Source organism: Heliangelus exortis, chromosome 6 (genome assembly GCF_036169615.1).
Source record: "Heliangelus exortis chromosome 6, bHelExo1.hap1, whole genome shotgun sequence".
NCBI classification, from domain to species: domain Eukaryota; kingdom Metazoa; phylum Chordata; class Aves; order Apodiformes; family Trochilidae; genus Heliangelus; species Heliangelus exortis.
In genome coordinates this window covers 13,555,891-13,578,047 of record NC_092427.1, presented here as the reverse complement: position 1 = coordinate 13,578,047, position 22,157 = coordinate 13,555,891, and the positions used below count along the sequence as shown (strand labels likewise).

The window sequence follows — 22,157 nt, the reverse complement described above, 5'->3', positions numbered from 1 at the left end:
GGGAATGACTGCAGCTATGTCACTGGTGATCAAGGTATTTGTCTCTGTTCCTGGGACTGCTGATGAGTTGTCATCAGTGAAGAACCAATGCCATCAAGGAACAATGCCTCACCATTTAGAGCAGAAGTAAATGGAACTTGTCAATTCTTATCCATGCAGCAAAGCATTTATCAACTCCTTATTGCCCAGCTGGGAACAAAGAGAGGATTCTACCCATTTGAAAATTATTATTATTATTTACTACCATATTGGCAACACGGTGCACTGAATAAAACCAGTTTTAGAGGAAAAATTTAAATTCCAGAATTCCTAGGGGTCAACACTCAATCCTCCTTAGTACACACAATAAAACAGAATGAAAATGCACACAATTTCCTTTCCAGGCCGAGTCTTACTGTGCCACTCTGGTTAATATGGAATAGCATTCTGCTTCATACACTGGAACTCTATGCTAAACTATAAGCACCAGTGTCAAAGAGATGTGTTCCCCAGAATGCTACCACAGATATTATTTAGGATAATAATCATAGAAAACAGTACTCTAATATCTGTTTAGTATTGTAAATAGGCAGGTTCATACAGACCTCCACTGCTTTATTCAAAACCTGTGTTGATAATCTCTGAGCACAAACCTCTATAGAAGATGGACCAAGTCATCTGAGTTTCAACATATGTTTGTAAAAATGTAGAGGAGCTAGTATCACACAGAGTCAAAATACAGACAGAAGAATATTATTCTAGGAGAGGAACTCCTAATCAGGCAAGATCCTTCATGAAATTTACAAATGGCTTCATAATATCTCATTTTATTTATCTCTTCTTTTATTTTGGAGCAAATTCCAGCTCAAATCTGAAGTATTTTCTATATATCCCTTTAGAAAGACAGATCACCATACTATAAACTACAAATTATTTTTTGTAACTCCTTAACAGAGCAGATAATTAAAAATAAAAATAAATCAATGTTTTGGCATCTCCTTTTTCCTCCACACTCTATATTGCATTGTTTTCATCATTTAAAACATTGTCAGTTGCACCGATCCAGTGAACAGATGGCATTATCAGCCCACAAGAATTTGCACAGGGCAATTGGAAAACGCAGAGATAAGATTAATACAAGGAAATAAATTATCAATGATATCAGCTTAGTACTGTGTACAAAAATTTTCTTGTTTTCCCCTGACTCTACAGAGACTTGTTAATAGGTCTACTGATGCTTCCCACTTTACCAAGTGATGCATTCAAAGCCTTAAAGAATTTCCTGTAACTTCAAACCTTTATTACATCAGGATTTCACTATTCTCATCCCCTCTTCTCTTGGTGTCAGTAGAGGGAGCTTAGTGAAGACTGAATAAAACCAGCCCATGTCTCTTTAAGACAATTTACTCATAGAAGAAAGAAAATATTTATGCAGATCTACCCATTCTTTTGCATCCTTCCATCCTGCACAGACCAGGAAGAAATTTGTCCAGCAAGAACCCCATCATAAATACATGATATAAATGTGGCCCTTGTATGAATATGACAGCAGCAGCCTGAAAAAGTGAATGTACTGGAGGTACTGGACTAGAATAATTTTCCCCCAGTTCTGGGAGTAGGAAAATCCTGAAGAGTCCTAGATTATTTAAAAAAAACCACAAAAAAACACAAGCAAAAAAACCAAGCCAAAAAACCCTTCACAGCAGGTTACCTGGCACCATGCAGTTCTGTGTTTTTCCCATTCTAATCTCTCCCAGAGCAGGGGGGCTAAGACAGTTATTCCAATTTAGCAAATGAGCTGAAACCTGTCACATGTGTAGAAAATGCATTTTGGGGGATAAAAATAAATAGATGCCATCCCACACTTCCACTGCCTTCGGATTCCTTTCAGTATTCTGCTGCCCGAACTCCACTGGCTTCAAATAGAAGCAAGAAAAAGGGGAGGGAGAGGAAGATGAAAAGGAGAGTAATTTATAGATTTAGAAACAATTATATATAGCAGGACAAATATGAATATGATCTAACAACAGATTATGGGACATGAGTGCACCATATGGGATCAACTCAGTTGACCCTAAAGGATTTATTTTTCATACTTAAACGTATAATTAATGTGGAAACTTATCTCCAGGCTTACTTATGATTTGCTGCCTTGGTTTCCTTTTGATAAAACAATCATTATAGTTATTAAAAACCATTCACCAGTCCTACACTCACTGTGGTGCTGGCAGAAGCTCGAAGTTACCATGTGCTGAGAGCTTCACTAGTCTGTTGTTCTACCCAGAATCTCCATATTTTCCACTTGAAGTCTATGCTTTGTAACATGCACATCTGAAAACAATTTGTTCTTGCCGTTAATTTATATGAAAAATCCTTCTGCATTTGCACTACACTAAAAGAAAAAAAAAAATAAAAATGCCAACAATGTATTTGACACTGCAATGATAATAACCCCAGATTAATTCCTGCAGGCTGGCAATGCCATCTGCCTAGCGGATGCAGAATCCATGACCCTTGCAGTCCATGGAAAGACTATCCTTAAGACTGATCCAAACCCAAGGAGTATTAGGGGAATCAAACTAATATTAATATTAGATAATGACAGACATGCAAAAGTCAGTCCCTCAGACTTTTCCACAGCAGGAATCTCATTCACAGCTTTTCTCTCAGGAAATATCATAATTCTGTACCGTTTCTTTAGTGCTGCATCTAAAAGCTTGAAGACTTGTGTGTGTGTTTTTCTCCTTGTACAAAACTAAAAGGAGGAAAGCAGGCCTAGATACTAGTCTCTTGTACAGAATGCTTCAGTACCAGAGCCAGAGAAAAAGCCAGAGATATGTCTGATCCACTTTACTCAGCCTGTAGGCAAATAAGCCATAGACAGAGATCAAATGATCAATATTATACTTATTTCAGAACTCTTCAAAACTTGGCATTTCTGACCACATGAGTAGAAAGGTCAGCATTTAACAGACCTCTTGCCTTTGCCACTGTTGACCTGTCAGGTCTCATTCGTGTTATTTCAAATCCTAAATGCACCTACTGATCTTGATGGCCTCAAGTATCTGGAGTCAAATTTTCTCCTGTGAGTTTTCACTTACACTTGTCTGACTTCTGCAGAATTACCATCAATTTGGATCACAGTAAATGAGGACTAAAAATCACAGTCAATGCTTTTTTTGCCTTAAGCTGCGTTTTAAAAAATGAGGTCTCATTGTCCAAAAAAACCTGTATGTTTTCTTCAAATCCAAAAGGATCACTTTTTTCTATTTTACAATAGAAACACAGACACACAATACCTATCTTTTACCTGAATAGAGCTTCTAAAGACCATCTACTGTAAGGCCACATCTAAATCTACTTCAGAGCAGTGGATGATACACTGAGAATAGATTTCAGTAAGAAGTTCAATCGGAGATCTGATTCTACTATACACCCAATTTCTGCAGCTTTGACTGGGTTTAAGGGGAAGGTTTGAGAGTCTCATGATCAGATATAAAGTGCTACTGATCTGGGATAATAAATCTTGGTGATTCTGTAGGAGGAAGAGGAAGCTCCTTCTGGGATTAGAAACATAATTTCTGAGAATAACTTGTGCAACAGGAGTGAGAAGGTGCTGGTTCTCCAGGTGGTGTTGTAATCGGCTACATACATCTGGCCACTGGTTTAAATCGGTCTGAGAAAAATCAGTCAAGAAAGATATAAATAAGAGGGGGAGCATAATGCCTAAAATAACAATAGGAAAAAATTCAGAGATAAATGACACCAGATGAAGTGGAGGACCTCAGGCACACTCCTGAGGTTCTTTGATTCTTTTCTGCAGCTGCAGACTAGTCCGGAACTGCAACATCAAAGCAGCTGGGGAAAACCGAAGTTAATTTCTCTTCAGATATTTTCACTATTTCCCCTTCCCTCGATCTTTAAAATGGAAGAAGAAAAAAATTGCATTTAAAAACTGGAAATCTAGGCTTGTAAAAGGTACTGATGTTTACAGATCATAGAATACACTGCTAAAGGGCAATTAATTTGTTATATAGCAGGGAAAGCTTTGTATCTCCTTGCCTACATGATGAATGTACAAGTTCTAGTTCCCCAAGGCATCATATGCAATCCATTTCCATTGTTACATATATGGCTATTTCTTCATTTTCTAGTAATTAGTATCCTAGGGAGAAATGCTATTGCCACTCTAGTTACATAATATAATAAATTATTAGAAAAAGCTAAGTGGGAGGAATTCTTATGTTTTATTAGCATTTGGTAATTTTGATCTTTATAATGATGTCTACTGACCCCTAGCCTGTAGCTGTGTTTCAAAGCACTTTCTTCAGCAATTCTTTGTTTAATTAAAAACTATTATCAAAGAGGAAACTGGAACCAAGTATCTTGGTAGAGGGGAAGGATTTTTACTTAGTCAGGATTTTCACTTTACTGAAACCAAGTAAATGAGAAGAGAATAATATTTCAAGAGTTTCTTATTTAGAAACAAGGAAAAAAACCCTCAAATTAATGTCATGTTAGGTATTAGGAAAAAAACTAAATAAGCTGCATTCTTCCTTCCAGAAGCATAGTACATTTCCACTGTAAATGCTGTCCCCAGCTCTGTTCTCATTTGCAAAAGCTGTCAGAAACAAGCCTGCTGTAGCCCGTAAAAACCAGCATAGGCATCTGAATAAAGTTCCCTTTGCCAAAGTGTTCAGACTGAGGAAGGAATAGAAAAAATGCTTTTCCATTTGCACCTGGGGTTTCAAACAGAAGGATCTTAGATTCCAACAGTGACCTGCGCTGAAGGTTCCTATTCGTGAAATTTCTCCTTTTGAAAAGTTTACTGGGTACCTGGGAGCTCAGTAATCCTTAAAAGCAAAGGTATTTTTATGTAGCTATTTAAATATACTTCAAGATACTACTTATAAGCACATAACGTTCAACATTTTTGCTCACACATAAGCTTTCTTAGTCCCATACGGAAGGAGCACAGCTTCCCTGAGCTCCAACATACAGAGATGATTTATTTAAGAAGGTGATGAATTTTCATACTGGATGCAATTATTGAGGTCCGTGCAGGCACATGGATATCTTCACATGCGAATCTAATGAGGTTTCTAGGGAACTTGTAGCTATTAGAGATTCACAGGCTCCTTCACTTGCCTCCTGGGAAAGCACTTACAGCTGATTCCATGCTAATTCATTGCTCAATGAATAAGTAAAATCTGTACAGTATAATAAAACCATTGATCATTATGTTTTAAAAAGATTCACTCCTAAATATTTAGTAAACAGTGTGTATTCAATGGAAATGTTTATTGGCACTGGGAAATTAAACTGTCACCCGTGAAATAGTAAAACTCATTAATGCAGAGTTTCTTTTTAAGTGTTGGGAATTAACTTTATGAGTGCATCAGTAATGGCAAGACTCAGCCTTAAATCGCCTGCCATTTAGTATTCGTGCACAATATTGAAACATCTTAACCGTAATTTAATTAAATTGAAAAAAATAAATAGTTGGGGAAAAAAAAATTAAGAAAAAAGTTCACCGCCTTCATCACTGGGCTCGCTCGGAAGCGACCGGCGAGCGGGCAGGAGGGGCGGGCACCGCCAGCCTCGCACATCAGCCCCGGGCACCGGGCCGGGAGCGGGGCCGCCCCGCGCCGCCGGCGGGGCAACAGCGCCCTCTAGCGCCCGCCGCGCCCCGACGGGCACCGCCCGCCCCGCTCCGCCCGACGGACCGCGCACCGCGGGGGAGGCCGCGCACCGCGGGGCCCCGCTCTCTGCGACATCGGCCGCCCCCGCCCCGTGCTGTCGCCGGTGAGCAGGTCACGGAGTATCCATCCCTCCCCTCCCTCCTCCGAGCTCCAGGGCTCACCCGGCACTGCAGGTACCGGCGGCACTGCCCTCGCCGGAGCGCCCGTAAAGCGGCGGCACTGCAAAGCCCGGCGGGAGGGAGGCTCCCGCCCGCTGGCACCACCCTTAGGGCCAGTAGCGATACGGGGAAAACTTACGAGGGCATCTCCCGAGGAAGAGAAAGCCAACAGTGATTTCCCACCCGGGATGCTGCGGGGGGGCGGAATGGCGAGCACGCCTCGGGACCCAGCCGCGCCTGCGGGAACCGCCGGTACCCGCTGGGCCGGGTCGGGGGAGGCTCCCTGGTGCTACTAACGCTGCTCCGCCAGGCTGGAGCGAGGCTGCGCCCGCAAGACCCTGGCAGCATCAGCTCATGCGGGAAGGAGCAGCCCTTCCAGCCCGGCAGGCAGAGGCGCACGGCTCCGGCCCCGTCCCAGCCGGCGGCGGGCAGTAGAGGCAGGGCCAGGAGTAGAGACACAGGCGGAAAAAAAAAAAAAAAAAAAAAAAAAAAAATTAAAAAAATTTTAAAAAAAATAAAATGCGGCGAGCGGAAGGATAGAAAACCATGAGGGAAAACCTGCGAGCGGCTCGTTGCCGGCTCTTGAGCGGCTCCCGTTCACACCGGCAGGACGGTGGCGAGCAATCCCTGCATCTGGCCGCAACTTTGCATTTCTAAGCTCCATCAGCACACCGGAGCCCGGCTAACTTTCTTGGAGGTTATACTGCAATAAAGCGCTTTTTCGTGGAGTTTTCCGCCTCTCTTTCTCCCCCTGCCCGCCGTCCCCGCCCCAACCCCAGGCAACTCCTTTGCGTTTCCGCTACTCACAATTTGTTGCAGTTAATCCTAGATGCCAAAAACTGAAGAGCATCAGGGTGAAGCCCCCGAGGGCTCGGGAATCCATGTTCAGCCCCGGAGAGAGAAGACAGCCACCCGCCTGTGTCTCCCGGTCCCGCTCTTTGAGCGCCTCTCAGCCTCTGTGCGCTCCCTCTTCCTCCGCTCATTTACTCCATCCAGCATCCAGGCACTCCGGGTGAAGGGGGAGCCGGAGCCGGGGGCGGCCAAGGGACCCTCCTCCACGGCCCTCGGCGGAGCCGCTACGAATGCCGGCGGTAGTGCCCGAGCCGATCCTGATCGTGATCTCGCTCCCAGTTCTGCTCTCCTGCTGCTACCGCTGAAATTCACCTTGCGAGATGCGGCTGGGAAGCAGCAGCCGGGAGCTGGGCACCTCCTTATAGGCGAGAGCAGCGCTGCACTCCACCTCCTCCCAGCCCCCTGGAAGTCACTCCTCCTCGCCTTCCAGGGAGGATCCTTATTGCAATCTTCACGCGTTGTTGATAAGCATCAGAGCATCAGAGGCACGGAGTAAATCAGATGCCCGAAGGAAAAAAAAAAAAAAATTCCTTTTTTTTTTTTCTTTTTTTCTTTTTTTTCCCCTTTCCCCCTCCTTTGGGTACCGCTGTGGCAGGAACATTTTAAAGAGCCCCCAGCTCAGTTGTTTGTTTGGTTACAGGTGCATATGTTGTATGTTATATATGTTATATGTGCATATGTTATATACATGTACGTCCCGACACACACAGTGCAGACAGAGCCAGATGAACACCAACCCTGGTCCTGCACTTAATCTCACCCCTAGGGAGGGCGAATGGATCCTCAGACGAGGATGATGTTTGATCCCTTCTCCTGTCGTGGCTGATCCAGAGACTCCCTGCCTACCCCTCCTGGAAGTTGAGAGCACCCCAGAGCTCTCGTTTGTGTAACCCCCACTCCAAGAGGAACCAAGCCAGACCCAAGCACTACAACCCACTCCCCTGCTGGCAAGGATGATGCTTAACAAAAACAGATTGCACAATTGACTGATTGATTGATTGATTGACTGACTGATTGACTGCCTTACTGCTCAACAGCTGAGCAGGCCAGGATTATATTCCAGAGCAGAGCTCAAAAAGCATCATGCCTTCCCTGCCATGTGTATGCAGGTGGCTGGAGTGTGCCCTGAGCTGGCACCTTGTTTATTTTCCCTACACACACACACACACAGGAGGTAACATGCTTTGGGGAGCCCGAACTTAATCACTGCTCAGATCTAACCTTGTTGCTTTGCTGTGTGTCAGCCCATATCAACAGGGCATTGCATCAAAGTCAGGCCAAAATTGCATTAGTGATTCCGCTGTAATCTGCAATCTGTATTTTTGGATCATTAAAGTCTCTGGTCCTTGGCCATAATCCCCACAATGGTGAGGAATAATCAGAAGAAATAGACTGTTCAACAAAACCATCCTGACTTGCCAATGGTATACATTGCTGGTGTGCTGCAAGCTTCACATGAAGAAGTGGGGAGGGTGGAGGCAGGATGCTGTGATTAGGTGCTATATCAAAGAGAGGTGTCAGAGGGTTATCTCAGATTACAAAGAGCAGGCAGCTTGGAAAGCAAAAGTTCACGTTTAAAAAATGACCCAATTATTTCACCTTCTGTTGTTATAAGTGACACAAGGTTAAACAGGAAGGATAGCTGCCTAGCACTGAGGCTTTCAGTCAGAGTCAATAAAGGAGTTAGTCAGACAAAAATCAAGACTTAGGAGGAACTTAAAAGCCTAATGAGCTCTCCAAGTCTTTCTTTTTCAGCTTTAAATACAACTGCACACACCAGGGTGTCATCTTTGCTCATGCAAAGACTTCTGTTCTGTGCTTCACTTATCCCTGAGCCCTGTGAGATTCCAAAAACTAGGGGTGGAAGTCAGTCCAAGGCTAATGTGTCTACATAAGGTGTCTGCTGTCCCTTCCAAAGGTCCTGGAGAAGACTCAGACATTCTCTGAGCAGGCCCATTTTGCTCATTTACCTCAGTGGATGGGGAGAGAGAGGGTCTCACCTCCAGGCTTTCTGATCCCTGTCAGAATCATCTCATCTGCTCCATAAATTGAACAGATCATAAAGAAGACTCTGGCCTAGAAACTGTGAATTGCTTTACTGCACTAGGCCAGAAGGCTAGAGTATTGAGAAAATTATGTTATTAACTTGACTTTTTTTAGGTGAGTAATCAAGCTTTAGAAGTGCTAGCAGCACTTCCAGAGCTATCACTTGAGTAAAGCTAAGCAGAATGTATCAGAAAGCTTGAAGCCAGAGTGGATTTCCACTGGAGACAAACAAGTCTTTGACACAGTCACAATTTGCAAGTATGAATTCTGAAATTAGCAGAGGGATTCAGAAGAAAGGGATTATTTTTTTGCATGCTTTTCTTTAAAAAAATAATCAAAATTTAATGGACTGTGTTTGAAATATTTTCAGCATCTCTTTAAACTATCTGGCACAATGATACACTTTTTAAGTGACTCACTGAACTAATTAGTGGCTTGTTTATAGGAAAACAGATGTGGAAATGAGCCATGTAGACTAATGAAAAGCTATCAATAACTATGAGCCCAATCCTGCCAGATACCCCAGTGCATGGTCACCAGTATGGATCTGACTGCAGGACCTTGACCCCAGTAACACCATCAGTTTTCAACTCACACTTGGGAGATGCTTGTTTGCCCAAGGCACACATCTTCCATAAGCTCTTTTGAATCATAAATGTCAGGCAGGTGCCTTAAGATTTGTGAATGTTTGGGTGCTGGAGCACTACAACTGAGAAGTTATGACCAGAGTGGAGGGCTCTGCAGCTGTTCTTTGCAGGAAATTATGTAAATAATGTCATGCTTAAGGGCTTTTAACCAGCAAGATTTTTATTAGAGTAAGTTTATTAATCACTATTAAAAGTGTTCAGATTAAAAGTGTGGCTGATCCTCAGCCACAGAACTGAATACCCTGCGTTTAGGGAAAACTAAGTTGTTGATTCAGTTTTAGTGTATCTGGACCTTGTTCAAAATAACTGCAATGGCTGCCACTGGAGGCATTGCAAGCCTTGGCTTTCTTACACATGTAGTGATTACTCCTTTCTAACCCAGTGATAGCTCTTTTCTAAATCTCCCCCTCAATGAAGCATGTTTTCTCCTCCTCAATGAAAGCAATGCTGACCTTAACAGTGAAGACCCCCAAGATCTTTCCTTTCAGTTCCTACCTATTGTTTGCCACATTTTGTCTATAACCTTTTGCCATGACTGTGTTCATTCCCTGTTTGTTAAACAAGAGAAAAAAACATTGCCTCATCTGGTACAGATGGCATAAGGAGAAATACCCTCCTGTCTGGCACATGTTCAGCATTTGCAGTCATTGTGATAGTGTGAGCACCTTTTTAACTTCAGAGAAAGTGTAGATCATGATTAGGTCACTTGGGACTTTATAAAAAAGGTGACATTAGCTCTGGGTGAGAAAACCTAACATGGTCATCCAATTGTCCTCCTCCCCAATGGCAGCTGAGTGTCCATATAAATGCTGCTCAGGACACAAGTACTGCATGACCTGCATGAGAGGGAGAGGAAAAAAAAACAGCATTAGATCAGTAGCTGTTCCTATTTTACTGGCTTTACAGGGCAGGCAGCAAATCACTGAAATTCAGCATTTCAGTTTCCCAACCCAATGTCCTATCCAAGTTTGTTCTGCCAGTCTGGAGCCCTGTTATTTGAGCAGAAGGAACTAGTTGTGGGAATTAGATGAGAGAATATGCATAGGACAACAACCCAAGGACATGAAAACATAAGGAAGATCAGGAAACCCTGGCTGCCACAGGGGAAATAAGGGTGTGCATTTTTGAAGGAGAAAGCTTTTTTATTTAAATATTTATCTGAGGATCAGATACACTTGTTTGCTTCCCTAGCAAACAGTGTTAGTACCACTATAATGCATGTTGAGTTTGCCACTAGAAGCAAGAACAGTTTAGAACATGAATTCAGTCAATCCAGCTGTTTGAGTAATTGCAGCTGGAAGCTTTGCCTGACCCCAATCATATTGCACCCAGAGCAGGAGAACAGCACTGCGTAAATGAATTTTGAAGAGCACATACTACCACAAACTTTATTGTACATGATTTTTAGATCACATACTGCTGTTTCTTGTTGATAACTAGGACTTTTTCTGAAGAATACCATGTTTCTGATCAAAAAAGGTTATATTTTTATTTTCCCCTTAAAGTTCTCCTATGAAAAGAAAGGACTCATTCATTAAAGAGAATATGGGGGGAGCTTTCATAAAAAACATTGACCACAACCAGGTGATTGCAACACCAGGCTGCTCATTATCCTTGGGTAGTTACACAGCATACGTAAATCCAGAGGATAAGAAAATTTAATGATCTGTTGGGATAATCTGATGGGCAGTAGCTTTTTTGAGATGCATACTGAGATTAGATTCAAAGAAATCAGATGTCAAACTATGCACTGATTATTGGAAGACAAAGAACTAAAATCAGTTTAGGAAGGATGTTGAGGTCCTAGAGCAGGTCCAAAGGAGGGCAACCAGGCTGGTGAAGGGACTCGAGCACAGATCCTATGAGGAAAGGCTGAGGGAGCTGGGGGTGTTCAGCCTGGAGAAGAGGAGGCTCAGAGGAGACCTCATCACTCTCTACAACTCCATGAAAGGAGGTTGGAGCCAGGTGGGGGTTGGTCTCTTTTCCCAGGCAACTCTCAGCAAGACAAGAGGGCACGGTCTGAAGTTGTGCCAGGGGAGGTTTAGGTTGGACATTAGAAAGAATTTCTTTACTGAGAGGGTGATCAAGCATTGGAATGGGCTGCCCCGGGAAGTGGTGGATTCTCCATCCCTGGAGATATTTAAAAAGAGACTGGATGTGGCACTCAGTGCCATGGGCTGGGAACTGCAGCGGTAGTGGATCAAGGGTTGGATTTGATGATCTCTGAGGTCCCTTCCAACCCAGCCAATTCTATGATTCTATGATCACCTCTTCCTTCCCCTCATCTTTCTCCATATTATTTTACCCCTGTCCACTGGTATAATGACACTCATTACATTGTCATGCCTGCCTAGAAAAACAGCCAGATACAGTGACCAGACTTAAAAAGATCAATAACATCTTACATCCCATCTTACATGGGACATACTCATACCTAGGGAAATTCCTGTGACATTTTATGTTGCAGTTTAGGACAGACTCAGAATACACAGAGGACAGCATCCATGGTCTGTTTTTTGTGCTGGTTCCCTATGAAACACAGTGGTCAGTTCCAGCTGGGCCAGGCACAGTGCTTCCTGAATGATACCATATTTTTTTACTGAAGTGCAGCATCATCCTGAAGCCTTTTTTGTCCCAGAACCAGCTGTTCAGCAGTGTCCAATAGAAGGATGTACTTCATGAGGTGTTTGCATAAACATGGAATTAATTTCTGTGATCTAATCAGCCACAATCAGCCCTGAAGAAAGAACTCATACACAAACTAAATTCTGCCATTTTTTCCCGATGTTTTGAAGTGGCACAAATTAGAATGAAGAAATCCCCTAAAAGGTCCCTGGACACTTAAGTGTCATAAGATGGATGTAATCCTTTGAGAACAGCTGGCTAACTCCTAGGAACATACCATAATAATGAGTCCCATCTGAAGTCAAAGCCCAGAGTCTGCCTGGTCTGCAAATCACAGGAGGTAGAGAGGCATTTTAACAAAAATCTCTATTCTACACACATTCCAGTTCAGACCACAAAGTTGGAAGGGAGATAATGTTATCTGTATTAATGTCTATTTCCAAATGTAAAGAAGGCAGCTTGCTTTATCATTCATTAGTGGATATCAAGTCTCCATTTTGAAGAAATTCAGTCATTCAGTCATGGAATTATAATAGCTGCCATGCCACTGATGTGAATAATGACATATAATGAATAGACATTGGGATAAATTTTCAGAAGCAAGTAGTGATTTTGCATTAACAGCCAAGGTATCCCGTAAGGGACAATTTTTCAGACTGATTTTGATCTTTACTTACTGAATATCAGTGACATGACCTGTCTGTCCAAACTGGACAGCTGAAAGGAGAGGAATCCAAAATCATTAGTCTCTATTGAACTCTTGCACCTCAGCATACCACTGATCCATAGTCTCATGCTTGAAGAGAGAAGCAATAACCTGAGCCTGTATACAAAATGAACAACTTTTAATGTCTCCATTATTTTCAAGTTTGCAAGGAGTGAAAAAGAAGGCTAATTTCATCAAATAAATAATTTGTGACAAATGGCTCATCCAGAGCTAGCACTCAGAAAATTATTATTAGCAACAGCTGGGCTGGGTATAACAACCTATCTATATTCAGGCATTCTTTTTACTTTTCTGCATGTCCTTCACTAATCTCTGTTATGGATAGAGGCTGGAGAGGAGTGAAAAGAGGGAAGTGGAGTGGAAGCTATTGCAGTCATTAGGTCATTTTTATCCTTCCTGCAATTAGCATACAGAAGGAGCCAACTGAGAATAATGGAAGGCAAGACTGTAATTTAGACTCTTCTGAAAAGAGAGAGAAATGAATATACCTTCTCTCACAAGGCATCAGGATTTCAAGGTTTAATCCTGCAGGAATGAGCAGCTCCTGAGCACTCCTGGGCTTCTCACTTCTCAGCATAGACACAGGAGAGTCAGAGTCTTTGGCCCATGTTTTCACACTAGCCTGTCTTTCTAAGGCTCCTGCTCTCATATGTTTTGATGCAGACAGCTAAGGACATAGAACAGAAAATGGGTTTAATAAAGATTCCTTAATCACAGCATTGCTGAGCTTCTTCTGAACAAAGTCCTTGCTGAGGGCAAGGCTGGAGTAAACTATGAGAATCACAGTATTTAAGTTACATCGTATACACATATACACATATATTTGTATATTCAGGCAGATATACACACAGAAATTTGTGTAAAACAGGAAATCAAACAAGGTAAACTCAGCCCCTCACTAGGAGATCCATTTATTTCATACTTACTGAGTAAAATCATTTATTTCCTCTAGGAAGTGGATGCATTTGCATCAGAATGAAACAATTCCATATAGACCTACCACTGTCTTTGCAAAGCAAAGTGATTTTATCTCCACGAGGGATAGCTGATTATACCATAATGTGTAGGCCTGAGTCAGACACTCTCATCTTACTTCTCAGTTGAGCCAGCTTGAAGTATAGGAAGCCTCTGGTTTCTTCCAGTCTGGACTGCAGATTACACTGAGTTAATGAATCCCTCCTACTCAGAAAATATCTGCTGATAACATGATAATATTAACATAATTTAGTTATGTAGAAGGGTAGATATTCAGAGGGTTTTTTTCCAATCAATATATTTTGTGTTAGGGGAAAAAATCATTAGTCAAAACTATGTCAAAATAAAAAATCCTACTTGATGCACTTTTTTCCTGTCTCTCAGGGGTTGTTTTTTCGCTTGTTCTACGGATAATTATGTATACTTGGATGATGATGTGAAAAGGTAAGGAAAAAAGTCAAACTCACTGCTGGGAATTTTCATGCCCAGGATTTGAACAAGAGCAAACAAGTCCCTCTAGGTTCCCATGAAGGCAGGAAGATCTCAATCAGCCCAGCTCTCTGTTCACACCTTAGATGTAGGTTGAATCAGTTAAAATTCAGGTAGAAAGTGTGGAAGAGAGCTACAGAGATTGAATTTGGCTCACGTGAGGGGCTGCCTTCTTGGCTGTGTGCAGGGCTGAAGGCAGAGGGGTGAAGTGGATGCATCTAACCATGTCCTGGAGTTCACCAAACCCCCAGACAGCCCCAGACTGCTATACACATCCACACAGTTTGAATATGAAGTGAGTTTAAGCCTGAAACTGCATTCAGGCTCACTTTTAAAGGTTGCAGAGATGTATCCAGGGCCAAAAGGCAGGACTAAGCCAAACAGAGTGTGGCAGACCCAGAGGGTTAGCCCAAGCTGTCTTTGCTTTCTTAATTGGAATCTATGTCCTCTGTTATCTCTCCTTCAATATGTAAATCAGTTTCATAACTGTAGCAACTCAGGAGAATGATAGTCTTTGGGGACAACATATGACTCAGATCTTATCCAAGGCAGTGAAGTAGGGTATAAACACCTTACTTGACTTTTTGCTCCATCTTAGGGGTTAAGATGCTCATTACAGGCAGATCCAGGCAGCAGAGAATCTCTGCAGTTAAAGGAAGGCCACAGGCACTCAGATGTACCATGAAGAAACCTTTAGCATTGTCTAATGTGAAGAAGGAAATATGGAAATTAGCACTATGTATTGACACATACCCTCCACATGTGTTAGTGCCACTGATGTCACTGCATTTATTATAAGCAGCTCAATTTCATAGTGAAATTATAGCAGATGGATCAACAAGATGCAACATACCACTCACTTTATGACAATGATCAGATAATTCCAGCTTCATTGCTTTTAACTGTTTGCATGAAACACCGATTAATAAAACTATGAAAGGACCTCAGACAAGGATATATGAATGTCTAAGTGATACAAGAGGAATTATTCCTCAGTATAAATATCCCTAACATTGCAAAACCAGTGAAGCTGTACAAGGGATGAACATGATATATTTTGTCCATCATGTTCTCCTTGACAAAGACTAAGCAGGGACTATAAGCAGCAATAATCATTAAAGTCCACTTTCCTGATTTTAGTATTTAATTTTGTGTCCATTTAGCCCATAAGCCTTTGAGAAACAGCTGCCCTTTTCTCCATCTAGATGTGCTGTACATAGCCCTGATCCCACTATGAAGCTATAGATGCTAACACAATATTACCACAGGTCAACCATTACAGAGACAGCTATAGAAGTCTGCAAGCACATCAGTTTGTAAAAGTCACAATAAGAGAAGGAAATAAGATTCACAATAAGCTTAGGAGGATGGGAGGTTAATTCCTTTATCAAAAACATACTACTGGAGCTGCAGTCTGTACATGAACACCAGTGATACATCCATTTCATTAAGTGAATACAGTTGTCTGTTGACATATTCACTTGAGATGATTGCACCATGATGGTATCTCACAAAACTTGATGCTAATTTACATCAGGGATTTTAGCAAAATTACAAGATATCACTTTCCGCTTTGAAGATTTCAAACAGTTTTAAAATAAAAAAATGGACCATTTAACAAAGATTTTGATCCTGAATTAGAAAATGTGTGCTTAACAAAAGATCCCTGGCTATGCCTAGGCTATATAACCTTCTCATCAGTGATAGAAATGAAAGGTTAAGATGAAATTTGCTGTGCTTGTTAAAGTGATGTGCCATGACTCGGGTTTGTTCCTGGTACCCAAGATTTTCAGGCAAGCTCCTCTCTGAGAGTTACTCAATTTCCAAACCTGCTGAATATACAATGTTGCTCTTGGGAACTATCTTGAAAGATAAACTTTCTGGGTTAAAGCATCCCAAGATGGAACTGTACATACTTCCACCTAATTTTGATGCTGACTTACAACAGCTGCATGTCATATAGTGCTAAAGTAAATCACAAAAGCCAAATTCTGAAGGTTTTACATAATTTTAAACTACTTGGAGAAATCAGGAGTGTTTAGCTCTGGGGATCTTATGCTAGCTTGTCTGACACTGATACAAAAGAAGATAAAATAAAATGAAGAGGACATGGAGCAAATGGATTTTTTTAATTTTGTGCTAATCACTGTTTTAACAAAGGTTGCTGCTGGATTTTTGGGGGTTTTTTTCTTTCATAAGTGTAGATGATAGGCTGTTTACTGGGAATAATCCTGCTAGATGGATAGTGCTATATACACACACCTCTCTGCATATATCTCAATTTATAGGAACACTATGATTTGAAATAAAAAAGTGATTCCTAGAACTGTTTTTCTTTGAGATCTCACCTTTATCACAATCCACAATCTGTGTATATGGTATCAAATCAGAAAGCATAAACTGTATAGAAGAGGTGGTAAAGACACTTAAAAAGAAAAGTTTTGCCTTCTTAGTATCGGGAGAGTTAGGGTCAAAAGGCATCATGCAACATCCTCAGCAAGTGTTGAGCAGGGGAGCCTAAACTAAACTCCACCAAAGGCAATTAAAATCACTGCTTCCATTTTAATGCTTTTTTCTGACAGCTTTTAGTGAGCTTCTTTCTCACCCAACTATGGGACCTAATTTTCTCACACCAGTATGATGGGCAGCGAACATCCCACAGTTCCAGAATCCTCTGAATGCAGGAAAGATCAGCATCTGACCACAACCTTTCTAGTATTCAACTTTCTGTCCACTGAATGACTAAATTACATGTTTTCCTTCTCTATTATATACTCCTCTGAAGATAAACAGTTATTTTAATGGAACAGGAGATTGCGTAGTTATTGTGAAGCCCTTGAGCTTTCTGCTGGCTGCAGATTTCTCTGTTCAAGTCCAGATGAGCTATACAATGGGAAAAATATATCTGGTAAGTTTTTCATTGACATTACTAGGAAGGTGTAATGAGTGTTGGTCTGATGTCAGCAGGAGGTGCCGTCAAGAAGGGGGAAAAAAAAACCCAACTTGCAATCCCCTGCAGACATTCAAGAAAAAATCTTGTACTGTTGAGCAATTACATTTTCAAAGAAAAAAATGGATTTGGAAAAACCTGGAGGCACCTTTATGTTTTCCTTTTGAAACCTTCCAGCTCCCTGACACGATGCTTTGCTGTTCTGTCATTTCTGTCACCATGCCATGCTGGGCTAGTCCTTTTTTCAGGGGAGAAGGAGTATTTTCGGTCCTTAGAGACCCCACTGTGCAAATATTTAAAACAAACAAAGACTTTGTTGGGATTTTTAGAAGGTGTTTTAATAAGCAAAGAGATATATTCTTTTAATCAGCAAAGAGATATATTCTTTGTTGGAAGAGAAGCTGCAATTATCCAGGGAATTTAATTTCAAATGACACGTACATTCTTTGTGTGGGTGGTGAGGTAGGCAGGAATCTCAGTGGTAGGTTATAGTCAGGTTTATTATATACTTTGAATGTTATTTTGCTGATGTCAGTATGGTGCTTTTTTCAAGGTGCACAGGAAGCCCGGAGCAGTAAAGAGCCTCCCTTCTATGCCATTTTCCCACTTGTAAAGAAGTCATGACTGAGTTTGCAATTGTTAAGTTATGCAGTCACAGAAATTGTGTCCTAGGGAGGTGTTGTGTCTTGCTGCAAGTTATTGCTGTCCCTTTGTCTAGACAGAAAATAGCCAAACTTCTCTCCTGTGTTATATCATTTCTTCCTGTTCTTTGCTGTGTGACTCCTTTCCACCCCTTCCTGTCTTATTCATTTTCTCCTCATCACTCTGTCAACACCCTTTTTCTTCTCAAGTAGTTCATGGACCAGTCAGGTCACACGCCATCAAATTACACCCTTTTTGTGATCTATTTGACTGTCATATGGTTCCTAAACCCATCAATGATGTAGGTGATGTTTTGTTTTCTTTTTCTAATTGAAACTAACATTCCCTTTAACTGCTTCTTTCTTCCCTGAAAGTCTATTGTACTTTCAGAATTGTTTCTATCTCTGTTTTTGAGTCTTCCATTAGTGCTCCTCCAGGCTCAAAAAGCTCCACTGAGAGCTCTGCTATCTTTAGTTTTGCTTCCTCTTCTCCAGTTTGGGAGAAACACATCTATCCTACTATGGGTAATTTTCCCACTTTTTTCCTTTTTTTTTTTTTTTTACGTGTTGCTTTGTTAGTACTATCTTTACAAACCTATCTTCACCTCTCACTGTCTGCCTGTGATTTAAAAAATGGAGGGCAGGTTGTGTATCCTGCTGCATGGAGGAAATATTGCTGATAGGAAGCTGCAGGGCTCAAGCCAATGGCTGAAATGCTGGAAGTTTTCTATGCAAGTTTCCCCTACAACCTCGTCATCTTGATCTATGGCTGCTTTATGACAGTAAAGCAACCACAGATTAGATTCATCTGGCCTAGTGCTTTCATATTTCATCTGTGTATACCTTGAAATGTATTTGCTATTTACTGTGTGTATTTGCTATCCCTCTTTTGTATTTGATGAGGTGTTTTTTTACATATCATAAAGGCTATTTGGGTGGGACTCTGCTTCTTAGATACAGGCATATAGAGTTATTTTAAAAACTGCAGGGGTTCCTGTGAGCTAGTTACTACCTCTCCAAAAGGTTTGAAGTTTGCACAGATCATGTGCTCCATGCAGCTGTCTCACACTGCTGTGGTTTGCATTACCCTGGTGCACATACCCTACAGCATCCATGTATTAAATGGCTGTGACTTACCAACACAGCATCCCTCTTCTTATCTTCCCATTTTAAGCCTCCTCTGGCAGCTTTTCAGGGAGTCTTTGGAGTCACACCTGTGCAGAAAACAAACAGAGGCACAAATTATAGCAAATGAGAAAACCACCTAATGCTTCAGAGCAATACTTTCTCCCTATCAATACCACTGAGTGTAAATGTAAAATCAGGAACAATACTAATTTTTTTTTTTTTTAAAAAGTAAAATATAAACAAACCAAAATAAACTCTTAAGAGCAGCCTTGTCAGAAAACCCTGTTAAACTCAGCCATCATTGAAGTCAAACTGGATTTGCCACATCCTGTTCTATGCCTTCTGTCAGCTTAACCCTCACCTTGAAAAATATCTGCACACCTATCTGGATTTCTGTATAATCTTCTACTGGAACACCCTCCCTTTTTAATTTTTTTTTTCCTTTTCCTTGAATGTTTTTCCTGAATCGGGTTGTAGACTATGTTGGAGTAACACCTCTGTGTGCATTAAATCAAGACTGGCATTCATTTGTTTATTTCTGCAGGGATAAAAGGATTTTTTCAGTGCCTCTTTCAAATATCTGAGACCTACTGTAATTCCACTGAATTGTGCTGATTAATATGAGGACCTCACCCATACTTTTATTTCACAAAAAGATATTTCTGCTGGATAAATTAGAATGTGAAATATACCTCCTTTTCCCAGCATATATTCTCCCCTTATTTTATGAACTGCATATCCAACATGGAAAAGACAGGACAGAATTTTTCACCTGTTATTTCTCAAAAACAAGCCACCAACAAAATTCTCCATAATTACAGTCTCAGAATTTTAGAGGTAATACTGAAATGTTGACAGGCACATAACTTGTGGAACTACTACTGAGTAAGAATGAGCAATTTACCTAGAATGAGCTAATAATGTATTTCCAGTGGTAAGTAGCAGCTCTCCATTCTGGATAAAAATGATTATTTTAATAAGACTTTAAATTGCAGACATGATATGTGCTGTGATAGTACGTAGGATGAACCAGAAATGCAAAACCAAAAATTATAAATGGAATTTGAGCAGGGATCCTCACAGAGATTATTAAAGATTATAGCAATATTGTGTTAGCCATTGAAATTAGATTTGAACAACTTTGTACAAAACACATTTTCAATCTGAAACCAAACAAACACACAAAACAAAGCCCAAAGCCCAAACCAAACAAAAAATCAACACTCAAACGCTTGTTCCTCTTGTCTTCTTCTGTCTTTTAAAATATTTTCCTTTTTAATATTTAAAATGCATTTTCACACTTTATTGTTTTTTCCTGTTTTCAAGGATGATACCCAACTGAATTCTACTAAAGCTTAAAGATTTCAAGATTTATCTCAGGATATCATGTTTATATTGGAGGAAAAGCACAGCTATTCCAGGATGCAATTTGGAGCTGCTCTTGCTGTTCTAGTTAAAGTTTTATCAGCAATGACAGACAGTAAACAGCCCTGGAAGAGGCTCATGGTCCTCCTGGTTCCTGTGGTAGCCAGCCATGTTACTTCTGGCACAGCAGCTTCTTCAGTCTCTGTCTCTGTCTCCTCACCCCTCTTTGTAAGCTAAAAGCTCTTTTGGGAGAAGCTGCCACAAATCTCCTACAGAAGGCTGTTCTTAGCACAGCAGGACATGGATCTTGTCTGAAGCTTTTTGGCAATGCAGTGATACAAGTCCTAGAATGATGATAAAGGTTTCACACAGAAAGATCAATAGGTACAAGTCATTAATTCTGTAAAGCCTCCTCTCTTCTATGATTAGTAGGCAACAATTCATATACAATGCATCACCCTCATATGAGTTTTGTGACAATTAATTATCTAATGCTTGCACAGTGCTTTAGATCTCCAACTGTGCTAGAGCTCACATAGTACCAGGTGGCCCAACACCACCAAAGCAAAAAATGATCTACAGGACTTCTTGGCTAGTGGGGAACAGCTGTGGAAGTTATTTCACCATCATTGCTATCCTGGTTGCTAAGGTGAGAAGTCTCCTGCCCCTCTCCAGACTCATCAGTCCTCTGGGACAAGGACTGGACACTAAACTCATGGCAGAGAGGAGCTTGAGAATACTTAGTGGCTCTGAAAGAGCTCCTTCACGGGATGTGGATAGAGCAGGACATTAGAACAAAGCACAAAACTCAGTCCAGCAGCATAACCCCAGCCCTGCATTAGCACAGCATTGGGCAGGACACTGTACAGCAGGGCTACAGCTGTTGGTGTGCACTGCAGAACAGAGAATCCCAGCAAAACTAAACACACCTTGAGCTCTACTCATTCTTTTAGTGCAGTCATAACTTCAGAGGCCCAAAAGCTACCATAGACCTCAGGGCAACTGAGTCTATGCTGTGATCTCTCCTCTCCCACCTTATTTTCCCTTTCATCATTTCTGACACAAGCTCTAGCTGTGTTTCAGACTCCATGTCATGGGTATATATAAGCTATATTTAATTCCCAGAAAATTAACTCCAGTTTTGGCATGCATCCATGAGTTACACCTGTGCCATTTGAAATTGACAGGCCTGGGATGGGGATCAGTTAGGATGAAGAAGGCTAGAGGGAAGGAGTCAGCATTTTATGTACCATGTCTCATCTTGCTCGAGCCTTTCATGTATGGAGCTTTATTTACTTCAAATCTCTATCTCCACTTCATGATGCCATTTGTGATACTGCTGAAAATAAATGTGAATGGAAATGAAAACAAATACATAAAGCAAAGCCTGACCAAAAGATTTGATGTTTAATGAGGAAGAAGATAGCTTTTCTTAATAATGTGCTCTTATCAAGGAAAAAAGATGAGGGAACTTTGCTTTTATCTTTTGAAACAAAACAGAACTAAACAACTCATATTCACTTCTGCCCATTTAAGCTTTTCAGTGGGTCTAGATGGACATCTTTCAAGACATGCACAGAGCCATAAAGCAAGGCCAGTTCATGCCTTTCAGAGATATTTTTGTTTGTTTTTTTTGTTTTTTAACTGTAAACCAAAAGCATTCCTCAGAAAGAGAAGAGAAGAGATTTCAATCTACTTTAGAATAAGGCACTAGAACAACCTACCTAGAAAACTTTACTTGGGGTCTTCTGATTGTAATTAGTGCCTTTCTAACAGAAGGGGTTTTAAGTTATTTGTGTGGCATTTCAGTCAGTTCACAAAAATCTATGGCTTTTATTATGCAAAGGGTATTAGAAGTTTATATTTTCTGGGT

The 22,157-nt window shown here is 41.1% G+C and overlaps 1 protein-coding gene across 1 annotated transcript in view; it reads right to left on the bottom strand.

The window, feature by feature from the left end:
* Positions 1-7,168, bottom strand: part of CNTNAP5 (contactin associated protein family member 5) — a 264,807-nt gene extending 257,639 nt beyond the window's left edge. The window contains exon 1 of the mRNA XM_071746754.1: positions 6,647-7,168. Coding sequence (XP_071602855.1) covers positions 6,647-6,722 — 76 coding nt within the window. The 5' untranslated portion in view covers positions 6,723-7,168. The remainder of the gene's footprint in view (positions 1-6,646) is intronic.
* Positions 7,169-22,157: the final 14,989 nt, after the last annotated feature.